Source organism: Sphaeramia orbicularis, chromosome 1 (genome assembly GCF_902148855.1).
Source record: "Sphaeramia orbicularis chromosome 1, fSphaOr1.1, whole genome shotgun sequence".
In the NCBI taxonomy this organism is placed as follows: Eukaryota; Metazoa; Chordata; class Actinopteri; order Kurtiformes; family Apogonidae; genus Sphaeramia; species Sphaeramia orbicularis.
In genome coordinates this window covers 35,828,493-35,849,457 of record NC_043957.1, presented here as the reverse complement: position 1 = coordinate 35,849,457, position 20,965 = coordinate 35,828,493, and the positions used below count along the sequence as shown (strand labels likewise).

At 36.3% G+C, this 20,965-nt stretch overlaps 2 protein-coding genes across 4 annotated transcripts in view; both read right to left on the bottom strand.

Moving 5' to 3' along the window:
- The window catches only part of LOC115417766 (uncharacterized), a 56,814-nt gene that overhangs the window by 22,210 nt on the left and 13,639 nt on the right, over window positions 1-20,965 (bottom strand). The window contains exons 13-20 of the mRNA XM_030131817.1: window positions 16,598-16,765; window positions 14,069-14,275; window positions 12,049-12,098; window positions 8,040-8,226; window positions 6,087-6,200; window positions 5,697-5,975; window positions 5,445-5,590; window positions 4,086-4,175 (exon numbers count right to left, since the gene is read on the bottom strand). Of these exons, the coding sequence (XP_029987677.1) occupies window positions 4,086-4,175; window positions 5,445-5,590; window positions 5,697-5,975; window positions 6,087-6,200; window positions 8,040-8,226; window positions 12,049-12,098; window positions 14,069-14,275; window positions 16,598-16,765 (1,241 nt within the window). The remainder of the gene's footprint in view (window positions 1-4,085; window positions 4,176-5,444; window positions 5,591-5,696; window positions 5,976-6,086; window positions 6,201-8,039; window positions 8,227-12,048; window positions 12,099-14,068; window positions 14,276-16,597; window positions 16,766-20,965) is intronic.
- LOC115429363 (uncharacterized) lies at window positions 11,844-17,525 on the bottom strand. 3 transcript variants are annotated; one of them, XM_030148721.1, is made up of 7 exons: window positions 17,332-17,525; window positions 16,598-16,884; window positions 14,387-14,500; window positions 14,069-14,275; window positions 13,816-13,962; window positions 12,419-12,519; window positions 11,844-12,098 (listed from the first exon to the last, which is right to left on the bottom strand). In XM_030148721.1, exons 2-5 carry the CDS (start codon window positions 16,791-16,793, stop codon window positions 13,862-13,864), a joined length of 618 nt encoding a protein of 205 aa, XP_030004581.1. In that variant the 5' UTR covers window positions 16,794-16,884; window positions 17,332-17,525; the 3' UTR covers window positions 11,844-12,098; window positions 12,419-12,519; window positions 13,816-13,861. The 3 variants fall into 3 exon arrangements, with proteins under 3 accessions (XP_030004581.1, XP_030004601.1, XP_030004591.1); XM_030148741.1 differs by lacking the exon at window positions 13,816-13,962 and having other exon boundaries at window positions 17,332-17,523; XM_030148731.1 differs by lacking the exons at window positions 11,844-12,098; window positions 12,419-12,519 and having other exon boundaries at window positions 13,503-13,962.

The following is a 20,965-nucleotide window of genomic DNA, read 5'->3' as shown; positions in this document are numbered from 1 at the left end:
TGCCTTACAAATATGAAGTTGTTCATTGTGTTCTCACACAAAAATATCTCTTTTGAAAAAGTGACTGCTTGTTTCTTTTCATTTTCAACTAACGAAATGAATAATGACTTACATCCAAAAGGAAGCAGATTTCTGAGTTTTGCAAACGTTGGTAAGGTGCAAAAATGAATGATTAAAGAAAGATATTACATTATTAACTCATGGAAGACTGGATTGAGCTCCTTCTTCTTCCTCCTTCCTGCACAGAATTTGAATTCATTTGTTTGTTGCCCCATCAGTTGTGAGTAAAATATTTTCATTCATATGGATGCCAAGAGCATCCACGTGCCAAACTTGGAAGAAAGGAACCTGTGACATGCTTTACAAAGATCCACATTTCTCCGTGACCACTGAACTAAATTAAATGGGGTTTTCTGCAAGATGTAGGTAACAAGTTATAATTTCATACCCTGGAATAGCATTTAGATTGTTTAATTATTTTGAAACTTATCAATGCGGAAAGTCCGATTGTAATCAGTCATTTATTTACCTCTTCATTTAACATTCTCCCTAAAAGTCTCGATTTAGATTTTATCCAATTCTATGTAAATGAACTGTGTGTGAAAGTGTGTGAAGAGATTCAATCACTTCCTTTATATACTCTGTGTATGACATATGGAGATCTAAGGATTTCCATGTTTACTTTCACATATATCCAATTAATGAGGTTCATGATCATATTTCAATTAAATTAAAACTGATTAACAATGATTATTATCATACTGTCAACAAAACAGGATTGTTGAGTACTGTGAAGTATTTGAATTTACAGTAAAAACAATCCATTTTTAATTGGTTTCATATGTTAAGTTTTGTGTCCACATTTTGTGTCATTTTTTTACACACCACTGAAATCTTTTAATGTGTTTATTGTTTTGTTTTTGTTTTTTTAAATTTACAGTCATATGTCGACTGCCAACTGTTTTTGTGAGCGGAGCAGGACTGTTCAGGACTGGGAAATACTAAATACAATCACTACTCTATGCTGATTAAAAACTACATATTTGTGTTTTAAGCTCCAGTATTTTGTATTTTTCATACATCAGTGAATTTTTTGATATGACTATTGAATTATTTCTGTAGGAAGAAGCTTTGTAGAAGCCAGTGAGCAGGAGTCTGTCCTTTGAATCATATATTTCGCTTCATCATGTACTGGAAATTAGCATCAAAGATAAACGATAACAAATGTAACCACCAATTCATGACAGTTACAGCAGTAGGATTTTTGGATTTTGTGAGGAATAAAATGACATTTGCATGGTGTATTGCACTACTGCTGTTATTGTAAATGGATTGGATTTATATCTTTTATGTTCTACTATAGAATATCTTTTATACCACTTATTTATTCTTACTTTTTTTTTTCTTATCTTTATATTTTTATCTACTTTTTTTTTTTTTTTTTTTTACATATTTTACATGCACAGTATTTAAGTAGCAAGGAGAGAGAGAAACAGTATCTCAGTTGTCTGTATGTCCTGTGTATCTAGTGAATTAAGTATAAAAACAAACAAACAAACTTTGAACTGTTCTCATGTTGCAGTAGCAATTCCCCTCGACAACAGTGTAAAACTTTGAAAACAATAGCAAGTCAAACAGATGCACGTTGATATCAAAGTATTAGGGTTTATCTTTTCATCCATAAACTAATGAAGCATAAACCCGCTGTTGTGCATATTATTGAGTCACTACTTATGTAGTTCACTGCAAGAGGTTGTAACACAAACAATAGAATTTCACTAATTCATATAAATTTTGGGGTACATTGATCAGCACCTTATGCTAAACATGTATAAAGTAAAGCAAAATAGAAATGTCATTAAATGTTAACATTTTTTCTTTTGTTTTTAGGAGAGGTAACATTTCTGTTTATTTGTTTGTTTGTTTGTTTTTCTGGGGGGGGGGGGGGGGTTTGACTCTGATTTTACATGGGTTAGAAGAAGACAAATGTGAAATCAGTCACAAGAGTTAAACACATTGATGCTCAAGTGCCTTTTCACAGATGAAGAGTTCTTTATCATTGCAAGATCGATCACTCCAGTTTTTAAGAGGGTCCCTCTCTTGACCCAAAACCTCACCACAGTCTTCTCCACCACAAGGTTTACAATCATCCGGCTGTCCCTGTCTCCAGCAAGGTTATAATAGTTTTGGATTTTTAATTATAGTTTAGTTTTAATTAGTTTTGACTTTTTTTTTCTCTTATTCAGTTAGTTTTAATTAGTTTTTAGAGCAGGTTTGTTAGTTTTTATTAGTTATCGTTTTTTTCTGAATGCTTAGTTTTAGTTTAGTTTAGTTTAGTTTTAGTATTAGTTTTAGTTATTTCATATATTTTATCTTCCTCATCATCCTATTCAAAGAAATTAGTGAGGTGTGGATATGTGTTACCCTGGACACTTTATTTGGGGGTCGGGTTAGGGCGGCTCATGGACTGAGCAGAGACACAATGTACCGTACAATGTATAAATTCCCTATAGCAGGTTGAGGTGGGGTGCAATCCATACACAACGTCACTTACGTGAAACAATGCGAAGATGTGCAAAGCATGAGAGGAGATGCACAAAGCAGCCAGCAGTTAAAGCAGATAGAAACATATATAAACCAGCTAACCAGCAGTTAAAGCAGATAGGAACATATATAAACCAGCTAACCAGCAGTTAAAGCAGATAGGAACATATTATAAACCAGCTAACCAGCAGTTAAACCAGATAGGAACCTATTATAAACCAGCTAACCAGCAGTTAAAGCAGATAGAAACATATATAAACCAGCTAACCAGCAGTTAAAGCAGATAGGAACATATTATAAACCAGCTAACCAGCAGTTGAAGCAGACAGAAACATATATAAACCAGCTAACCAGCAGTTAAAGCAGATAGAAACATATATAAACCAGCTAACCAGCAGTTAAACCAGATAGGAACCTATTATAAACCAGCTAACCAGCAGTTAAAGCAGACAGAAACATATATAAACCACTTATAAACATATATAACCCAGTTCCTCATCAGTCAACCACACCTTAGCAGATCTCTCATATCTTAATCATCTCCAGTTCCATTATTAGCCAACTTTGCTTCAGTTCAGTTCAGCTAGCTGTAGCTAGTAACATCAAACGTTTTTTAACATTCTAACAGGTTCCATACCTCTGTAATTGGATTAGTTTTCATCCTCCTCTTTTCTCCTCTTCTAAACTGTGCAGTTCAGGGCTTGGAAGGCCTTTTCATGGTGATAAACTCTCCAGTTTTAACCTGGATGCTAGTTCAACACTGACTGTCCTTTAGCTCAGCTCTGTCTCTGTCACTCACGCGCACACACACACGGTACGCCAAAAAAAAAAAAAAAAAAAAAAAAAACCGACCCATGTATCACTACAGTAAACCCCAGACAGGACTGTGCTGCTGTGTCCCAGCTTTAGTCTGTATGTTCCAGGTAGAGTGGGGACCAGAAGACGACTGGAAACCACAAATGACCAGACATGACAGACTGTGTAGTGTCGTATGGTGTCACCAGCTCAAACTGCTGAAGTGAAATAAATTAATTTCATATCAATCCGACATTGACAGAGACGAAAACGAAGGGAATTGTATCCATAATTTTTATACGTTTTAGTTAGTTTTGTAAGCTCACAATACAGTTTCAGTTAGTTATCGTTTTTTTCTTTTAATTAGAGTTTTTATTTATTTCAGTTAACGGAAATGTTTTTTCAATTTTAGTTTTCGTCATTTCGTTCGTTTTCGTTAACGATAATAACCTTGGTCTCCAGTACCTGCAGAAGAGATAAAGACAAACTCCATCTGTACTTTCCAGAGAACTTTCTGTTACATATTTATAAAGACACAATCATTGCTATAAATCACATCAGATCTAATCTTCTTCACATCAGTATGTCTGTATATCTCTGTTTTTTTAAGTCGTTACAGACTGTAACTCTGCATTAAGGTTTGGTTTAATTAACTGTAAACATCACAGTGTTCTGATATTTTCTGCATTTTCAATGTACCACAAGCAGGATTTATAAAAAAAATGAGAGTCTTACATTCTGCCAACATTTTCTCCATTTACCCATTTCCAGACACCTTCGTTCTCAAGATCATTCAGACCAATCCACAAACGCTGCCCCAATGAGCTGATGAATCTCTGCATGTCATACATAGAAATTATTAGTCAATAACGGCTGATTTATTTTCATTCAGCTTTCCTCCTTATAGTAGCTGCTGAGCCATCCTGGTTTATAAATGTGGATTTTTATTCCATTGTACTGAAGTCAGCTGTGAGTTAAAGGCCTGTCCTGTGGAAGAGAGATCACTCCTCACTTCCTTTCTGTACTCTGTGTATGTGATATATGGGGATCTGACCTTCAGACAAAAAAGGATTCCAAGTTTACTTTAACATATGTCAAACTAATGAGGTTTATGATCAATTTCATCTAATTTAAAACACTGATTAACAATGATTATTATACTGTCAACAAAACAGGATTGTTCCGTACTGTGAAGTGTTTAACCCATAAAGACCCAAACAGCCACTGGTGACCAAAACCATCTACTGATCTAAAATGTTTAATATCTGTTGATCCATTAATCCTATCAATACATGTAAATAATCAGTGTGAAATACAGTTTGTCATCTTTTCATGGTCATCAGATATGACCCATTTGGACGTTCAGAGGCTCCGTACTGAACGTGGAAACACTGTCATCTTCTACAGCATTGATTCACCAGTAAAACCCATGGAGTTTGACAAGTGACAGTGGATGGAGATGCATATTTTTACATTCAGTTATTGATATCTATGCTGAAAATGTAGCTTTTTCTTCAGTTTTCTTTGTTTCTGGTTTAATAACTTTTGAATTTATGCTGAGCTTTTATGATCACATACATGGTCAGTAAATTAAATATCAGAAAATACATGATTTTCACTGATAAAAGGCAAAATACAGAGGACAATATTATAATAAATGGTAATAAATCACTTAAGAAAGGTTAAATCTACAGAAAAATTCATTTGGAAAAAGTCACAAAAGTAGCACTGGGTTGTTGTTTTTTTAGATTCAGTTTGAAGTAAAAAAAAAAAAAAAAATTGGTTTCATTTATTTTTATCTCCATATTTTGTCATTTTTCAGATGTCACTGAAATCTTTTAATGTGTTTATTGTTTTGTTTTTGTTTTGACTTTGTAGAAGTCAGTGAGGAGGACTCTTCCTTTTGAATTCTATATTTCCCTTTGTCGTGTATTGGAAATTAGCATTAGAGATAAACAATAACAAACATAACCACTAATTCATGACAGTTACAGCAGTAGGATTTTTGGAGTTTGTGAGGAATATATTGACATTTGCATGTGACAAAAATATGAACAAAAAGGGCAAGTTTTCATTTTTCAATCCACCATCTGACATGAACTCACCTGTTCCTCTTCATTAGATACAACTGCAAGTGTTGCACCACGGTTTTCACAGTCCTGTTTGCTGACATGCCAGGTTTTTTTTGAGTTGGAAATAAAATAACAATGACCACCAAACTTCCTCCATGAATCAGGACAAGAAGATACGTCTACAAAAATAACCAACACAAACATGAATACCTTTGTATAAAATATAGTATATTACAGCTGAGGGAAACAAGTTCACAAAAAAGTTCTCGATCATTATTTACTCACCCAGAAGCTGCTTACACAACTCATCTCCTTCTTTAGTCAGATTGGTGATGATTGTCTTTAACTGGTCTCTCTCACTGGTTAGGTTGGAGTTAATGGTTTTTAACTGGTATTGTTTACTAGTTAGATTAGAGTTAATGGCCTCCAGTTGGTCTCTCTCAATGGTCAGGTTGGTTTTCTCATCTTCTAACAGTCTGCTCCTTTTGGTCAGGTTCTGATTAGACCTTTCCAAATTTCCATTGCTTTTCTGAAGCTCAGTTCTCAGATTTCTCTCTGAGATGCCTTGAATGAAATTGAATCACAGGAAACCAAGGATTACATATTTACACCATGTATCATATTTTATATTTGGGCTCAGTATTTCCACTGGTTTGATGAAGATCAAAAACTTACTGATGGTCATTAAGACGATGACAGCAACCAGGAGGAGAAAACACAGCAGTCCCAAGAGCAGTAAAGCAGTTTTGACGTAGTTTTTCTTCTCTGAATTCACATCGACAGAATTAACTATGAACATAAATAAACAGATGATAATTATTAAAAATAGTATTTGGTTTCTGTTACATATGGGTGCTTTTATGAAACTGGGGCTCGTTTCTGCACTAGCTCGTTAAATCGTTAAGCTCAGCGTAACGCAAAATGTGTCCATTTAACGCATTTTTTGCTTTCCCGTTTCTGGGCTCGCTCTTTGTTCATTAAAAACTAACGTAATGCAACATGCGTTTGTGCGTTAGTTCGTTAACCCCAACGCAACGCAAAATGCACTGTCCCGTTTCTGGGCTAGTTGGTTAAAAGTGTGTGCTCGCCCAGTCCCTCGTTCCAGAGCTGATTTTAACATGGACCTCAGCGTTACAAGGAGGATGTATTCTTGTAGCTTCATTTCACTTCACTTCTGTCGTTTTGGGCCGTGTGGCACTTGCGCGGATTTAAAGTTCCGCATCAAACAATGTCTTTCGTTCCTTTTTCTTTTTCTCAACATACTGTGCCGTTTCGGTACAGTTGTGTACCAAACTGAACAGGTGTGTACTGAAACGGTTCGGTACGTGTACCGTTACAGGCCTAGTAAATAATTCAGTTCATTGTGTGTGTGTGTGTGTGTGTGTGTGTGTGTGGGGGGGGGGGCATGCAGACAGCTGAGGGGGTCCATCTATAGTCAGATGAGGGTGAGGAGGTCCATCCAGACAGGTGAGGGTGAGGGAGGAAGTCACAGATCCGGGCTCACAGATATCCTCTAATACTTCTTCATTCTAACCATAATGCTGTCACATGACTGGAAACAGCAGGAGCGGAGGCGCTGTTCTGGGTTAAATAGTGAACGCACCTGTTTAGCGCACCCTTGAACGCAAATAATGAGCGAACGATGGCTTAGCGAACGCAGCGAGTGCAGAAATGGATTTTGCGTCCGTTAAGCCTCTGCGTTCGCCGACCCCTCGTTCGCTCACTATTTGTGCTGAAGGGTGCGCAAACAGCTGTGTTCACTATTTAACCCAGAAACGAGCCCCTGGTCCCTAAAAACAGGACATGGGGGCTAAAAATTCAAACCAGATGTAGACTAATGTTATGAAGCAAGTTTGGAAACACTTTGGATCTATTTTAAAAAGAAATACTTTCTGAGATAAAAGAGAAACAATTTTTCAGATAAAACACATTTTTAAATTATTTTGCAATATTTTTGTACAAAAATCCACACGTGAAATGGTCAAAAGGACACAAAAATGATGCGCTACTATTTTTTTTTTTTTTTTTTTTTTTAAGTCTCTCACAGGTACATTATGGGAATTGAACTAATTATGCCAGGCAGAGTGTTTAACAAAAATGACAGCTGTTGCAAAATCATTCACGATTTATTTGTGTTTAAATGGGCAGGTTCTGTATGTAACGCCAGTGAACACGATGGGTTACACACAAAACCAGGAAAGAGACTGCCGATTCATGAAAAATCTGCATGTCTGGATTCAAAAAACCACTAGGATCACCAAATTTAACACAGTGCCTTTATTTATAGCAGTAAATAAGACCATTTCAAACCATGTTTTCCAGATCCAATGCACTGTCCCAACTTTGGTCCTATTTTTAGCCCAAATATTTTAGTAAAAAAAAAAAAAATCATTAATTTTGGGATGGCTCAGAACAAGAGTATAATTTTTTTGCATTTATTTGAGGTTATCATTAGGTACATCCTGGGGGGAAATATATCCAAATTTCTCTTTTATTATTGAGTCTAGAAAAGCTGGCAGGTACCAAAATGAACCCAGTTTCACAGAAGCCCCCATACTCAAATATGAAGATGAGCTTAAAAACACATTATTTAACTGTATAAGCCGTTACACAGGTGTATATACATACTCTGCTGTTGGTCCTCAGTGGTGTTGTCCTCTACTGTAGGAGGTGAGTTCCCCTCTGCCTGGAAGTTTTCATAAATCTTCACACTATCCACATAATCCTTTATATTTTTGTCACTCTCTTCTTCATTGCCTTCTTCATTTCTTTGAAACCTAACTTTCTTGGGGAGGTCTTGGTTGGCATAGATATCCTCAGACATCACAGTATGTCAACTTTTCTCTCTATGTATGAATCCAGTTAAAATGGAAGGTCCTGTTCATGACTTCTGTATAACTATGCAGTACATCTACCTGTTTTTTAGAGGGAGGGAAGTGTGAGATTTAACCCAAACGGGAAGAAAAGAAATGACATTAAGTAGAACTATTGAGTGAATTTTATTGTCTGTGATAAAATGAGCATTTGTTCCTGTTTGTGCCATTGGCCCGTACAGAGCTGGGCAAAAGGGCATTTGTGTACTCTGCTCCTTGCTCAGGGAATATGCTGCTAAGAGACTGAAAACTGACTGAACTGATCTTTCTGAATGCTTTTAAATTCAAACTCACAGTGCTAGAGAATAACTCAATGACTTGCACGTGTTTTACATAGGTTGACTGGTCCTGTAAATTATTGTATGATGTAACTGTATGATGTAACTGTATGTTGTAACTATGTGTTGTGCTGCCTCTTGGCCAGGACTCCCTTGGAAAAGAGGTTCTTAATCTCAATGGGATTTTCTTCCTGGTTAAATAAAGGTTAAATAAAAATAAAATAAAGAAAAAGGGACCTCATTACTTTTTACACAGTTGGTTGACTTCATCATGTATTTTAAATTACTTATTGTCGTCATCTGTACTGTAAATACGAAGATGACCTTAAAAACACATTATTTAGTTGTATAAGCCATTACACAGGTGTATATACATACTCTGCTGTTGTAGTCCATGGGCCAAGACCAGATATGTGGGATATTACCACCCAAGGGGGCAAGTTCTAGTCATGCATTTTGAAATGGCCTATATCTATAGATAATGCGGAATCAGTAACATCTTTTAAATCACTTCTTAAAACACATTTTTATAGACTTGCTTTTATGTGATGTCTGTCCCCTTTTTACCCTTAATTTTAAATTTTTAATTTGATCCTGTTTGATAATGAACTTGTTCATACATCTCTCTAATTGTGTTGCTTCTGTTTTAGTGTTTTTACTTGCTTCGTGTATCCTGCTGTTGTGCCCTCTGTCAAAGATCTTTGTAAACTTTGTTTTTAAAGGTGCTATACAAATAAAGTTATTATTATTATAATATTTTGCTATGATAGCCATTCCAGAGTAGTAGCTTAGTCATAGCTATCAGCCATTGAATAAACCTACTGTAATAGTCCATGGGCCAGGCCAGGTAGTGGTACCACCAAAGGGGGCAAAACCTTTGTGGTGCCATTTTGTTAGTAGGACATACAGTATATATGTGTATTAAACCATGATAGCCTTTCCATATGAGTAGCTTAGTCATGATTATATGGTATCTCGTTTTTTCCAAAAATATATCATTACACTTAATGGCGTCTGGTGGTATTTCTGAATTATTCCACCTTTTCCTATGAAACTACCAGTGGAATTTGTCCAAGATAAGGTTGTGACATTACATTATACTTCTACTTTTCAGATTTTATAGGAAGATGTTACAATTGATTGTTTCTTTCAGAAAATAGTATACGTGTTTTCATTCCATTCAAGCATTCACCACATCCAAAGCAAGTAAATATCAATGTCTTGACCTTATATGTGCAAATGTTGTGACATAACTAGTTATGGACATAACAAATTAAGCAGGAATTAAAACAGGTTGTAGAAATCCGCTTGATTTTTACCAAAATGAATATAAAGATAGCTTTGCAGCACCTGGAGGGTTCAAATTCAAACTTTATGAACTATTAGGGTCCAAATACACAAATAAATGAACCAAAAACTAATAAAAGTAGTTTTAGCAAAATATGACCCTTTTAAGTTGGAAGAAAACTCAAATGCCATTCTAATGAATTTAGTTTGACAGTGTTCAAGTGTTCATTCATGTGTGATCTCAGAAAAGTACCAAGGCCTCGGCCATGTGTTAAACTCTTGTCATTTAGAGAAAATAACCATTGCAGCCTTGGCAGAGATATGCCATAATCCAAAGTAACACAGATCCCAGGATGACAGACATAACTATGTTCCAGACAGACCTTGCATTGTTTTTCCACAACTGTCAGACTGAGACCTGAGGAGACAGTCCTTTGAGTTTGGATTTGTCAAACTCTTTCCTCCTTCTTCTGAGAATAAATCACCTGATTAAATCCACATCCTGGTTGCGAGTGATATTTTTCTAATTTACAAAGATCCACATTTCTCGGTGACCACTGAACTAAATTAAATGGGGTTTTCTGCAAGATGTAGGTAACAAGTTATAATTTCATACCCTGGAATAGCATTTAGATTGTTTAATTATTTTGAAACTTATCAATGCGGAAAGTCCGATTGTGATCAGTCATTTATTTACCTCTTCATTTAACATTCCCCCTAAAAGCCTCGATTTAGATTTTTATCCCATTCTATGTAAATAAACTGTGTGTGAAAGTGTATGAAGAGATTCAATCACTTCCATTATATACTCTGTGTATGACATATGGAGATCTAAGGATTTCCATGTTTACTTTCACATAAATCCAATTAATGAGGTTCATGATCATATTTCAATTAAATTAAAACACTGATTAATAATGATTATTATTATACTGTCAACAAAACAGGATTGTTCAGTACTGTGAAGTATTTGAATTTCGAGTAAAAACAATCAGTTTTTAATTTTTTCATAAGTTCAGTTTTGTGTCCACATTTTGTGCAATTTTTTACACATCACTGATATCTTTTAATGTGTTTATTGTTTTGTTTTTGTTTGTAAATTTACAGTCATATGTCGACTGCTGACTGTTCTTGTAAGGGGAGCAGGACTGTTCAGGACTGGGTAATACTAAATACAATCACTACTCTATGCTGATTAAAAACTACATATTTGTGTTTTAAAGCTATACCTACCGATGTGGTATTTCTCACAGCACTTAGTAAAAGTTTGAACATGAACAACCTGCCTCCCTCCAAAGCCCCGCCCGCTTCCCTCTGCCTGAGCTCTGATGCTCCCCTCCTCTCTCCTCCTCTCACCTGATGCGCACGGAGGAAGCAGAGGCGGAGGTCTGGTCCGCTTCGGTGTTTCCGCGGACCCCTCCCTCGGTAATCAGATGCATTATCCACCTGCCGCGGGCCCGCGGCCCCTGTTCCATCAGTAGACCCTGACTTTAAGGGTGTGGTCTGTGCAGCGCTGGGTCAGTGTCTTCACTGCACCACAGAGATGAAGTGCCCAGGTGAGGGGCGTGCGCACTGTGAACGCGTGGCCTCCACGAATTTTTCCATGGACATTTGAGGTTTCATAGTACATACATTTATCATCCTACATAATCCTACACTGTGTAACACCATGTACATGTACCTGTATGCAGAGCCGCCGGGATGATGTAGGCAAGGTAGGCAGCTGCCTAGGGCCCCCTCGCTGACGAGGGCCCCCGATGGCCACATGGTCATTTATCTGTACAACTTATTAAAAACCATCCATTGTAAACAAACCACCGCCACTACTTATGTAGTTCACTGCAAGAGGTTTTAACACAAACAGAATTTCACTAATTCATATAAATTTTGGGGTATATTGATCAGCACCTTATGCTAAACATGTATAAAGTAAAGCAAAATAGAAATGTCTTTGAATGTTGTTAAAAATGTTTTTTATTTTGTTTTTAGGTGAGGTAACATTTCTGTTTATTTGTTTGTTTTTTTTGGGGGGGTTGACTCTGATTTTACATGCATTAGAAGAAGACAAATGTGAAATCAGTCACAAGAGTCAAATACATTTTTACTGAAATGCCTTTTCACAGATGAAGAATTCTTCCTGTTTGCAAGATCGATCATTCCAGTTTATCAGAGGGTCCTTCTCTTGACCCAAAAGCTCACCACAGTCTTCTCCTCTACAACAATTATCCGGCTGTCCACGTTTCCAGTACCTGCAGAAGAGATAAAGACAAACTCCATCTGTACTTTCAGAGAATAAAAATATCAATCTAAACATAGAATTATGTTTGTTTGTTTGTTTGCTTGTTTTTTTTAAGAACATTCCATTACATATTTATAAAGACACAATCATTGCTATAAATCACATCAGATCTAATCTTCTTCACATCAGTATGTCTGTATATCTCTGTTTTTTTAAGTCGTTACAAACTGTAACCCTGCATTAAGGTTTGGTTTAATTAACTAAACATCACAGTGTTCTGATATTCTCTGCATTTTCAATGTACCACAAGCAGGAAAAAATGAGTCTTACGTTCTGCCAACATTTTCTCCATTGACCCATTTCCAGACACCTTCTTCCTCAAGATCATTCAGACCAATCCACAAACGCCGCTTCAATGAGCTGATGAATCTCTGCATGTCATACAAAGAAATTATTAGTCAGTAATGGTTGATTTATTTTCATTCAGCTTTCCTCCTTATAGTAGCTGCTGAGCCATCATGGTTCATAAATGTGGATTTTTATTCCATTGTACTGAAGTCAGCTGTGAGTTAAAGGCCTGTCCTGTGGAAGAGAGATCACTCCTCACTTCCTTTCTGTACTCTGTGTATGTGATATATGGGGATCTGACCTTCAGACAAAAAAAGGATTCCAAGTTTACTTTAACATACGTCAAACTAATGAGGTTTATGATCAAATTTCAGTTAAATTAAAACACTGATTAACAATGATTATTATTATACTGTCAGCAAAACAGGATTGTTCCGTACTGTGAAGTGTTTAACCCATAAAGACCCAAACAGCCACTGGTGACCAAAACCATCTACTGATCTAAAATGTTTAATATCTGTTGATCCATTAATCCTATCAATACATGTAAATAATCAGTGTGAAATTACAGTTTGTCATCTTTTCATGGTCATCAGATATGACCCATTTCAGAGGCTCCGTACTGAACGTGGAAATACTGTCATCTTCTACAGCATTGATTCACCAGTAAAACCCATGGAGTTTGACAAGTGACAGTGGATGGAGATGCATATTTTTACATTCAGTTATTGATATCTTTGCTGAAAATGTAACTTTTTCTTCAGTTTTCTGTGTTTCTGGTTTAATAACTTTTGAACTTATGCTGAGCTTTTATGATCACATACATGGTCAGTAAATTGAATATCAGAAAATACATGATTTTCACTGATAAAAGGAAAAATACAGAGGATAATATTATCATAAATGGTAATAAATCATTTAAGAAAGGTTAAATCTACAGAAAAATTCATCTGGAAACAGTCACAAAAGTAGCACTGTTTTTTGTTGTTGTTGTTGTTGTTGTTGTTTTTTTAAATTCAGTTCAAAGTAAAAAAAAAAACAAAAAAAAAACATTGCTTTCATATGCTTATTTTTGTCTCCATATTTTGTCATTTTTCAGACGTCACTGAAATCTTTTAATGTGTTTGTTTTATTTTTGTTTTGACTTTGTAAAAGTCAGTGAGGAGGACTCTTCCTTTTGAATTCTATATTTCCCTTTGTCGTGTATTGGAAATTAGCATTAGAGATAAACAATAACAAATATAACCACTAATTCATGACAGTGACAGCAGTAGGATTTTTGGAGTTTGTGAGGAATATATTGACATTTGCATCTGACAAAAATATGAACAAAAAGGGCAAGTTTTCATTTTTCAATCCACCATCTGACATGAACTCACCTGTTCCTCTTCATTAGATACAACTGCAAGTGTTGCACCACGGTTTTCACAGTCCTGTTTGCTGACATGCCAGGTTTTTTTTTGAGTTGGGAATAAAATAACAATGACCACCAAACCTTGTCCAAAAATCAGGACAAGAAGATGCCTCTACAAAAATAACCAGCACAAACATGAATACCTTTGTATAAAATATAATATATTACAGCTGAGGGAAACAAGTTCACAAAAAAGTTCTAGATCATTATTTACTCACCCAGAAGCTGCTTATGCAACTCATCTCTTTCTTTAGTCAGATTGGTGTTGATTGCCTCTAACTGGTCTCTCTCAATGGTCAGGTTGGTTTTCTCATCTTCTAACAGTCTGCTCCTTTTGGTCAGGTTCTGATTAGACCTTTCCAAATTTCCATTGCTTTCCTGAAGCTCCATTCTCAGATTTCTTTCTGAGCGCCAACTGGCTATGCCTTGAATGAAATTGAATCACAGGAAACCAAGGATTACATATTTACACCATGTATCATATTTTATATTTGGGCTCAGTATTTCCACTGGTTGAATGAAGATCAAAAACTTACTGATGCTCATTAAGACAATGACAGCAACCAGGAGGAGAAAACACAGCAGTCCCAAGAGCAGTAAAGCAGTTTTGACGTAGTTTCTCTTCTCTGAATTCACATCGACAGAATTAACTATGAACATAAATAAACAGATGATAATTATTAAAAATAGTATTAATTTCTTTTACATATGGGTGCTTTTATGAAACTGGTCCCTACAAGAAGGAGCTGGCTCGTCTACAGTTTGTCCAGAACTCTGCTGCCAGGCTTCTGACCCGCACAAACAGGAGAACCCACATCACTCCCATTCTTAAATCTCTCCACTGGCTCCCTGTTCTATATCGTCATCATTTCAAAATTCTTGTGCTAACTTTCCGGGCTCTACATGGCCAGGCCCCTGCATACATTGCTTCTCTGATCCAGCCCTGCAGCTCGACTCGTAGCTTGAGGTCTTCAGGACAGCACCTGCTGATGGTTCCACGCACCTGTTTTAGCACACGCGGTGACAGGTCTTTTAAAGCTGTGGCACCACGTCTATGGAATGACCTGCCTCTACACCTACGGTCCATGGACTCTGTAGAGAGCTTTAAGAAACACCTCAAAACCCTCCTGTTCAAAAAGGCTTTTTAGTCTCCCACCTGACCCAGGACCACCACAAACTGATTACACTATGTATTCATCATAACATACTCCATGTGTCATCCCGCCCCCCCCCCCCCCCCCCCCCCCCAGTCTCTCTATATCTCTATCGCTCTCTCTTGTCTCCTCCTTTACTCTCTCTCTCTCTCTTTAACCCCAACTGGTCAAGGCAGACAGCCATCCTTCAGGAGTCTGGGTCTGCTCGAGGTTTCTGCCCGTTAAAGGGAAGTTTTTCCTCGCCACTGTCACCAATCACAAGTGTTTGCTCCTGAAGGATTCTGTTGGGTCTCTGTAAACGTAATTTGATTCTGATTTGAATGATAAAGCACTTTGTGACTCTGTCTGTGAAAAGTGCTCTATAAATAAAATTTACTTACTTACTTACTTACTTACTTAAGAACAGGACATGGGAGTTAAAAATTCCAACCAGATGCAGACTAATGTTATGAAGCAAGTTTGGAAGCACTTTGGATCTATTTTTTGATTGATTGATTGATTGATTGGTTGATTGATTGATTGATTGACTGATTGATTGACTGATGTATTTATTTCGAACATGAATGTCAAACAGAAGAAAATAAATAAACAAAACACTTAAACATAAGACATATAATACACTTGGATCTATTTAAAAAAAAAAATTCTTTCTGAGATTAAAAAAAGAAACAATTTTTCAGATGAGACACATTTTTAAATTGTTTTGCAATATTTTTGTATAAAAATCCACACATGAAAAAGTCAAAAGGACACAAAAATTATGTGCTACTATTTTTACCTCTGCCAAGGAGGTTGTGTTTTTGCCGGCGTATGTCTGTCTGTCTGTTTGTCTGTCTGTCCGTTTGCAAGATAACTCAAAAAGTCAAAAAGTGGATGAAAGTTTCAGGAAATGTTAATACTGGTGCAAGAAACAAATGATTAAATTTTGGTGGTGATCGGGGGGGGGACGGGGGACAGGACTGATCTGCCTTGGCGGAGATCTGCGCTCTCTGAGTGCTTTTCTAGTTTTAAATATCTTTTTATTCTCTCACAGGTACATTTTGGGAATTGAACTAATTTTGCAAAGCAGACTGTTTAACAAAAATGACCGCTATTCCAAAATCATTCATGATTTATTTGTGTTTAAATGGGCAGCTTCTGTATGTAACGCCAGTGGACACGATGGGTTACACACAAAACCTACAATGAGACTGAGATTCATGAAAAATCTGCATGTCTGGATTCGAAAAACCACAAGAATCACCAAATTTAACAGCGGTAAATAAGACCATTTCAAACCATGTTGTCCAGATCCAATGCACTGTCCCAATTTTGGTCCTATTTTTAGCCCAAATATTTTAGTTAAAAAAATTCATTAATTTTGGGATGGCTCAGAGCAAGAGTATAATTTTTTTTTGCATTTATCTGAGGTCATCATTAGGTACATCCTCAGGGGAAATACGTCTAAATTTCTCTTTTATTATTGAGTCTAAAAAAGCTGGCAGGTACCAAAATGAACCCAGTTTCACAGAAGCACCCATACTCAAATATGAAGATGAGCTTAAAAACACATTATTTAACTGTATAAGCCGTTACACAGGTGTATATACATACTCTGCTGTTGGTCCTCAGTGGTGTTGTCCTCTACTGTAGGAGGTGAGTTCCCCTCTGCCCAGAAGTTGTCATAAATCTTCACACTATCCACATAATCCTTTATATTTTTGTCACTCTCTTCTTCATTGCCAGCCTCATTTCTTTGAAACCTAACTTTCTTGGTGAGGTCTGGTTTGGCATAGATATCCTCAGACATCACAGTATGTCACCTTTTCTCTCTATGTATGAATCCAGTTAAAATGGAAGGTCCTGTTCATGACTTCTGTATAACTATGCAGTACATCTACCTGTTTTTTAGAGGGAGGGAAGTGTGAGATTTAACCAAAAAGGGAAGAAAAGAAATGACATTAAGTAGAACTATTGAGTGACCTCATTACTTTTTACACTGTTGGTTGACTTGGTCATGTACAGGGTGTCCCATAAGTGTCCACACATAGGAAAAATAAACGTTTCTTGACATAAACCATTTTTATTTATATAATATGCTCTATATGACTGCCATTTTGTCGGGAACACATTTCAATGCGTGTCCTCCACTGCTGAAGAACTATAAAGAAGAAATATAAAGAAATACATGTTAGAACCATTTGTATTATGTCTCCTATGTATGGAGACTTATGGGACACCCTGTATTTTAAATGACTTATTGTCTTCATCTGTACAGCAAATATGAAGATGAGCTTAAAAACACATTATTTAACTGTATAAGCCGTTACACAGGTGTATATACATACTCTGCTGTTGGTCCTCAGTGGTGTTGTCCTGTACTGTAGGAGGTGAGTTCCCCTCTGCCCAGTAGTTGTTATAAATCTTCACACTATCCACATAATCCTTTACATTTTTGTCACTCGCTTCTTTGTTGCTTCCTTCATTTGGTTGAAACCTAACTTTCTTGGTGAGGTCTGATTTGACATCACGGTATATCAACTTCCATTTTCCTTCGACCTAATAAATGTCTGATGATGTGAGGACCTCTCTGTTTTCTCTTCAGCTTATTTTAGCATTTGCATAAAACTATACAGTACCTCTGCCTGTAATTTAGAAGGGAAGTACTGGATGTTATCTGGACTCTAATGTTTACAGAAGGGAAGAAATGCCATGAATTAGAACAATAAACTGGCCTGATCATCATATCAGGTTTCAGTATTCCTACATAAACATTTACTGTGACTTATTATGTCACTTATGAACACAGTTGCACAGGATGAAGAAATGACAAAATGTATGATTCTACCAAGTTGTCAAAAAATGTTTTTAGGTTAAAGTCAGGAGGCTCATGTCATGAAGTAGCATGGATATTATTATTATTATTATTATTATTATTATTATTATTATTATTATTATTATGATTATTATTATCATATTGGGGGAAGCCATGGCTTGGAAGGTAGAGTGGGTTGTCCAGTAACAAAAGGGTCGGTGGTTGGAATCCTGCTCTGTCCTACTCATGTGCCGTTGTGTCCTTCAGCAAGACATCTCATCCTCCTTGCCTCCAGTGCTGCTACTCTGAATGAATGTGTGAATGTTCGGTGGTGGTCGAAGGCGTCGTAGGCATGAATTGGCAGTCATGCTTCTGTCAGCCTGCCCCAGGGCAGCTGGGGTTACATATGTAGTTTACCACCACCAGAGTGGGAATGTGTGAGTGAATAAAGAATGGATCCACTGTGTGTGCTTTGAGTATGTGTTAATAGAAAACCACTATATAAATCTGATCCATTATTGTTATTATCATTATTATATGATACAGAGATGGGTGACAGCTACTATAAGGACAGTGTTCTGTCTGTAAGTGTGTTAAAGGGATCATATTTTGCTTTTTTTAAATGGAATTATGCATTTTAAAACATTTCCCTGTGGTCTACCTAAACTGTAAATGCTTTGCTTGGGTCTGAATTCTTCATTAATTCAACTCCACAGGTCCATCTTCCACCCCGTTCAGCCACTTGTGCTCATTAATACAACCAACAACTGAACATTTTAGGTAATCGCCTCCAAGTTTGGACATATTTTCAGTGTGGACTACAACCACTTCTGCTGATACACAGTTATGGCATACTCTGAGAAATGTTCATCTGAAGTCTTGACCTTATATGTGCAAATGTTATTCCTGCTATAACTAATTATAGACGTAAGAAATTAAGCAGGAATTAAAACAGGTTGTAGAAATCCACTTGATTTTTGCCAAACTGAATATAAAGATAGCTTTGCAGCACCTGGAGGGTTCAAATTCAAACTTTATGAACTATTAGGGTCCAAATACACAAATAAATGAACCAAAGACTAATAAAAGTAGTTTTAGCAAAATATGACCCTTTTAAGTTTAAGAAAACTCAAATGCCATTCGAATGAATTTAGTTCGACAGTGTTCAAGTGTTCATTCATGTGTGATCTCAGAAAAGTACCAAGGCCTCGGCCATGTGTTAAACTCTTGTCATTTAGAGAAAATAACCATTGCAGCCTTGGTAGAGATATGCCATAATCCAAAGTAACACAGATCCCAGGATGACAGACATAACTATGTTCCAGACAGACCTTGCATTGTTTTTCCACAACTGTCAGACTGAGACCTGAGGAGACAGTCCTTTGAGTTTGGATTTGTCAAACTCTTCCCTCCTTCTTCCAAGAATAAATCACCTGATTAAATCCACATCCTGGTTGCGAGTGATATTTTTCTAATAGTGGTGAACCTGCTCTTGACATCAGAACCAGGGAATAATTCCAACAGATTCAAGTAAAAAAACAGACTTTGATTATCTCGTGCAAATATTTCATGAATACTTGTCCCATGTAAACAGAGCTGCAGTCAGTAGATAAAAATAGCATTTACTGAAGAGATTAAGGGTAGTCTTAAGTTTAAATAAATATATTTAAACCAGGAATTGATTCAGTCTCAGCCAATTTTAATAGAAAAAAAGCATCAAATTACATAATTCACAGAAGACATTGATAATGAAAGAATAGAAATTGGATATATGTTATTCATTTTAGAATCACTGCTTTCAGTCATTTCCAAATTTTCCCTCTATTTCACAATTTTTTCACAATAAAGTTGCATTATACCATATTTGAGCTGTTAGTCTTTTAGGGGGGATGTTAAATGAAGAGGTAAATAAATGACCGATTACAATCGGACTTTCCGCATTGATAAGTTTCAAAATAATTAAACAAACTAAATGCTATTCCAGGGTATGAAATTATAACTTTTTACATTCATTTTGCAGAAAACCCCATTTAAAACTCTTCAGTGGTCACGGAGAAATATGGATCTTTGTAAAGTATGTCAGAAGTCCCTTCCCAGAGACGCGTTGTCCATTGTGTTCATGCCTTACAAATACGAAGTTGTTCATTGTGTTCTCACACAAAAATATCTCTTTTGAAAAAGTGACTGCTTGTTTCTTTTCATTTTCAACTAACAAAATGAATACTGAGTTACATCCAAAAGGAAGCAGATTTCGGAGTTTTGCAGACGTTGGTAAGGTGCAAAAATGAATGATTAAAGAAAGATATTACATTATTAACTCATGGAAGACTGGATTGAGCTCCTTCTTCTTCCTCCTTCCTGCACAGAATTTGAATTCATTTGTTCGTTGCCCCGTCAGTTGTGAGTAAAATATTTTCATTCATATGGATGCCAAGAGCATCCACGTGCCAAACTTGGAAGAAAGGAACCTGTGACATGCTTTACAAAGATCCACATTTCTCCGTGACCACTGAACTAAATTAAATGGGGTTTTCTGCAAGATGTAGGTAACAAGTTATAATTTCATACCCTGGAATAGCATTTAGATTGTTTAATTATTTTGAAACTTATCAATGCGGAAAGTCCGATTGTAATCGGTCATTTATTTACCTCTTCATTTAACATTCCCCCTAAAAGACTTGATTTAGATTTTATCCCATTCTTTGTAAGTAATGTGTAATTAATGTGTTTATTGTTTTGTTTTTGTTTGTAAATTTACAGTCATATGTCGACTGCCAACTGTTTTTGTGAGCAGAGCAGGACTGTTCAGGACGGGGAAATACTAAATACAATCACTACTCTATGCTGATTAAAAACTACGTATTTGTGTTTTAAGCTCCGGTATTTTGTATTTTTCATACATCAGGGAATTTTTTGATATGACTATTGAATTATTTCTGTAGGAAGAAGCTTTGTAGAAGCCAGTGAGCAGGAGTCTGTCCTTTGAATTATATATTTCCCTTCATCATGTACTGGAAATTAGCATCAAAGATTAACGATAAATATAACCACCAACTCATGACAGTTACAGCAGTAGGATTTTTGGATTTTGTGAGGAATAAAATGATATTTGCATGGTATATTGCACTACTGCTGTTATTGTAAATAGGTTGGATTTATATCCTTTA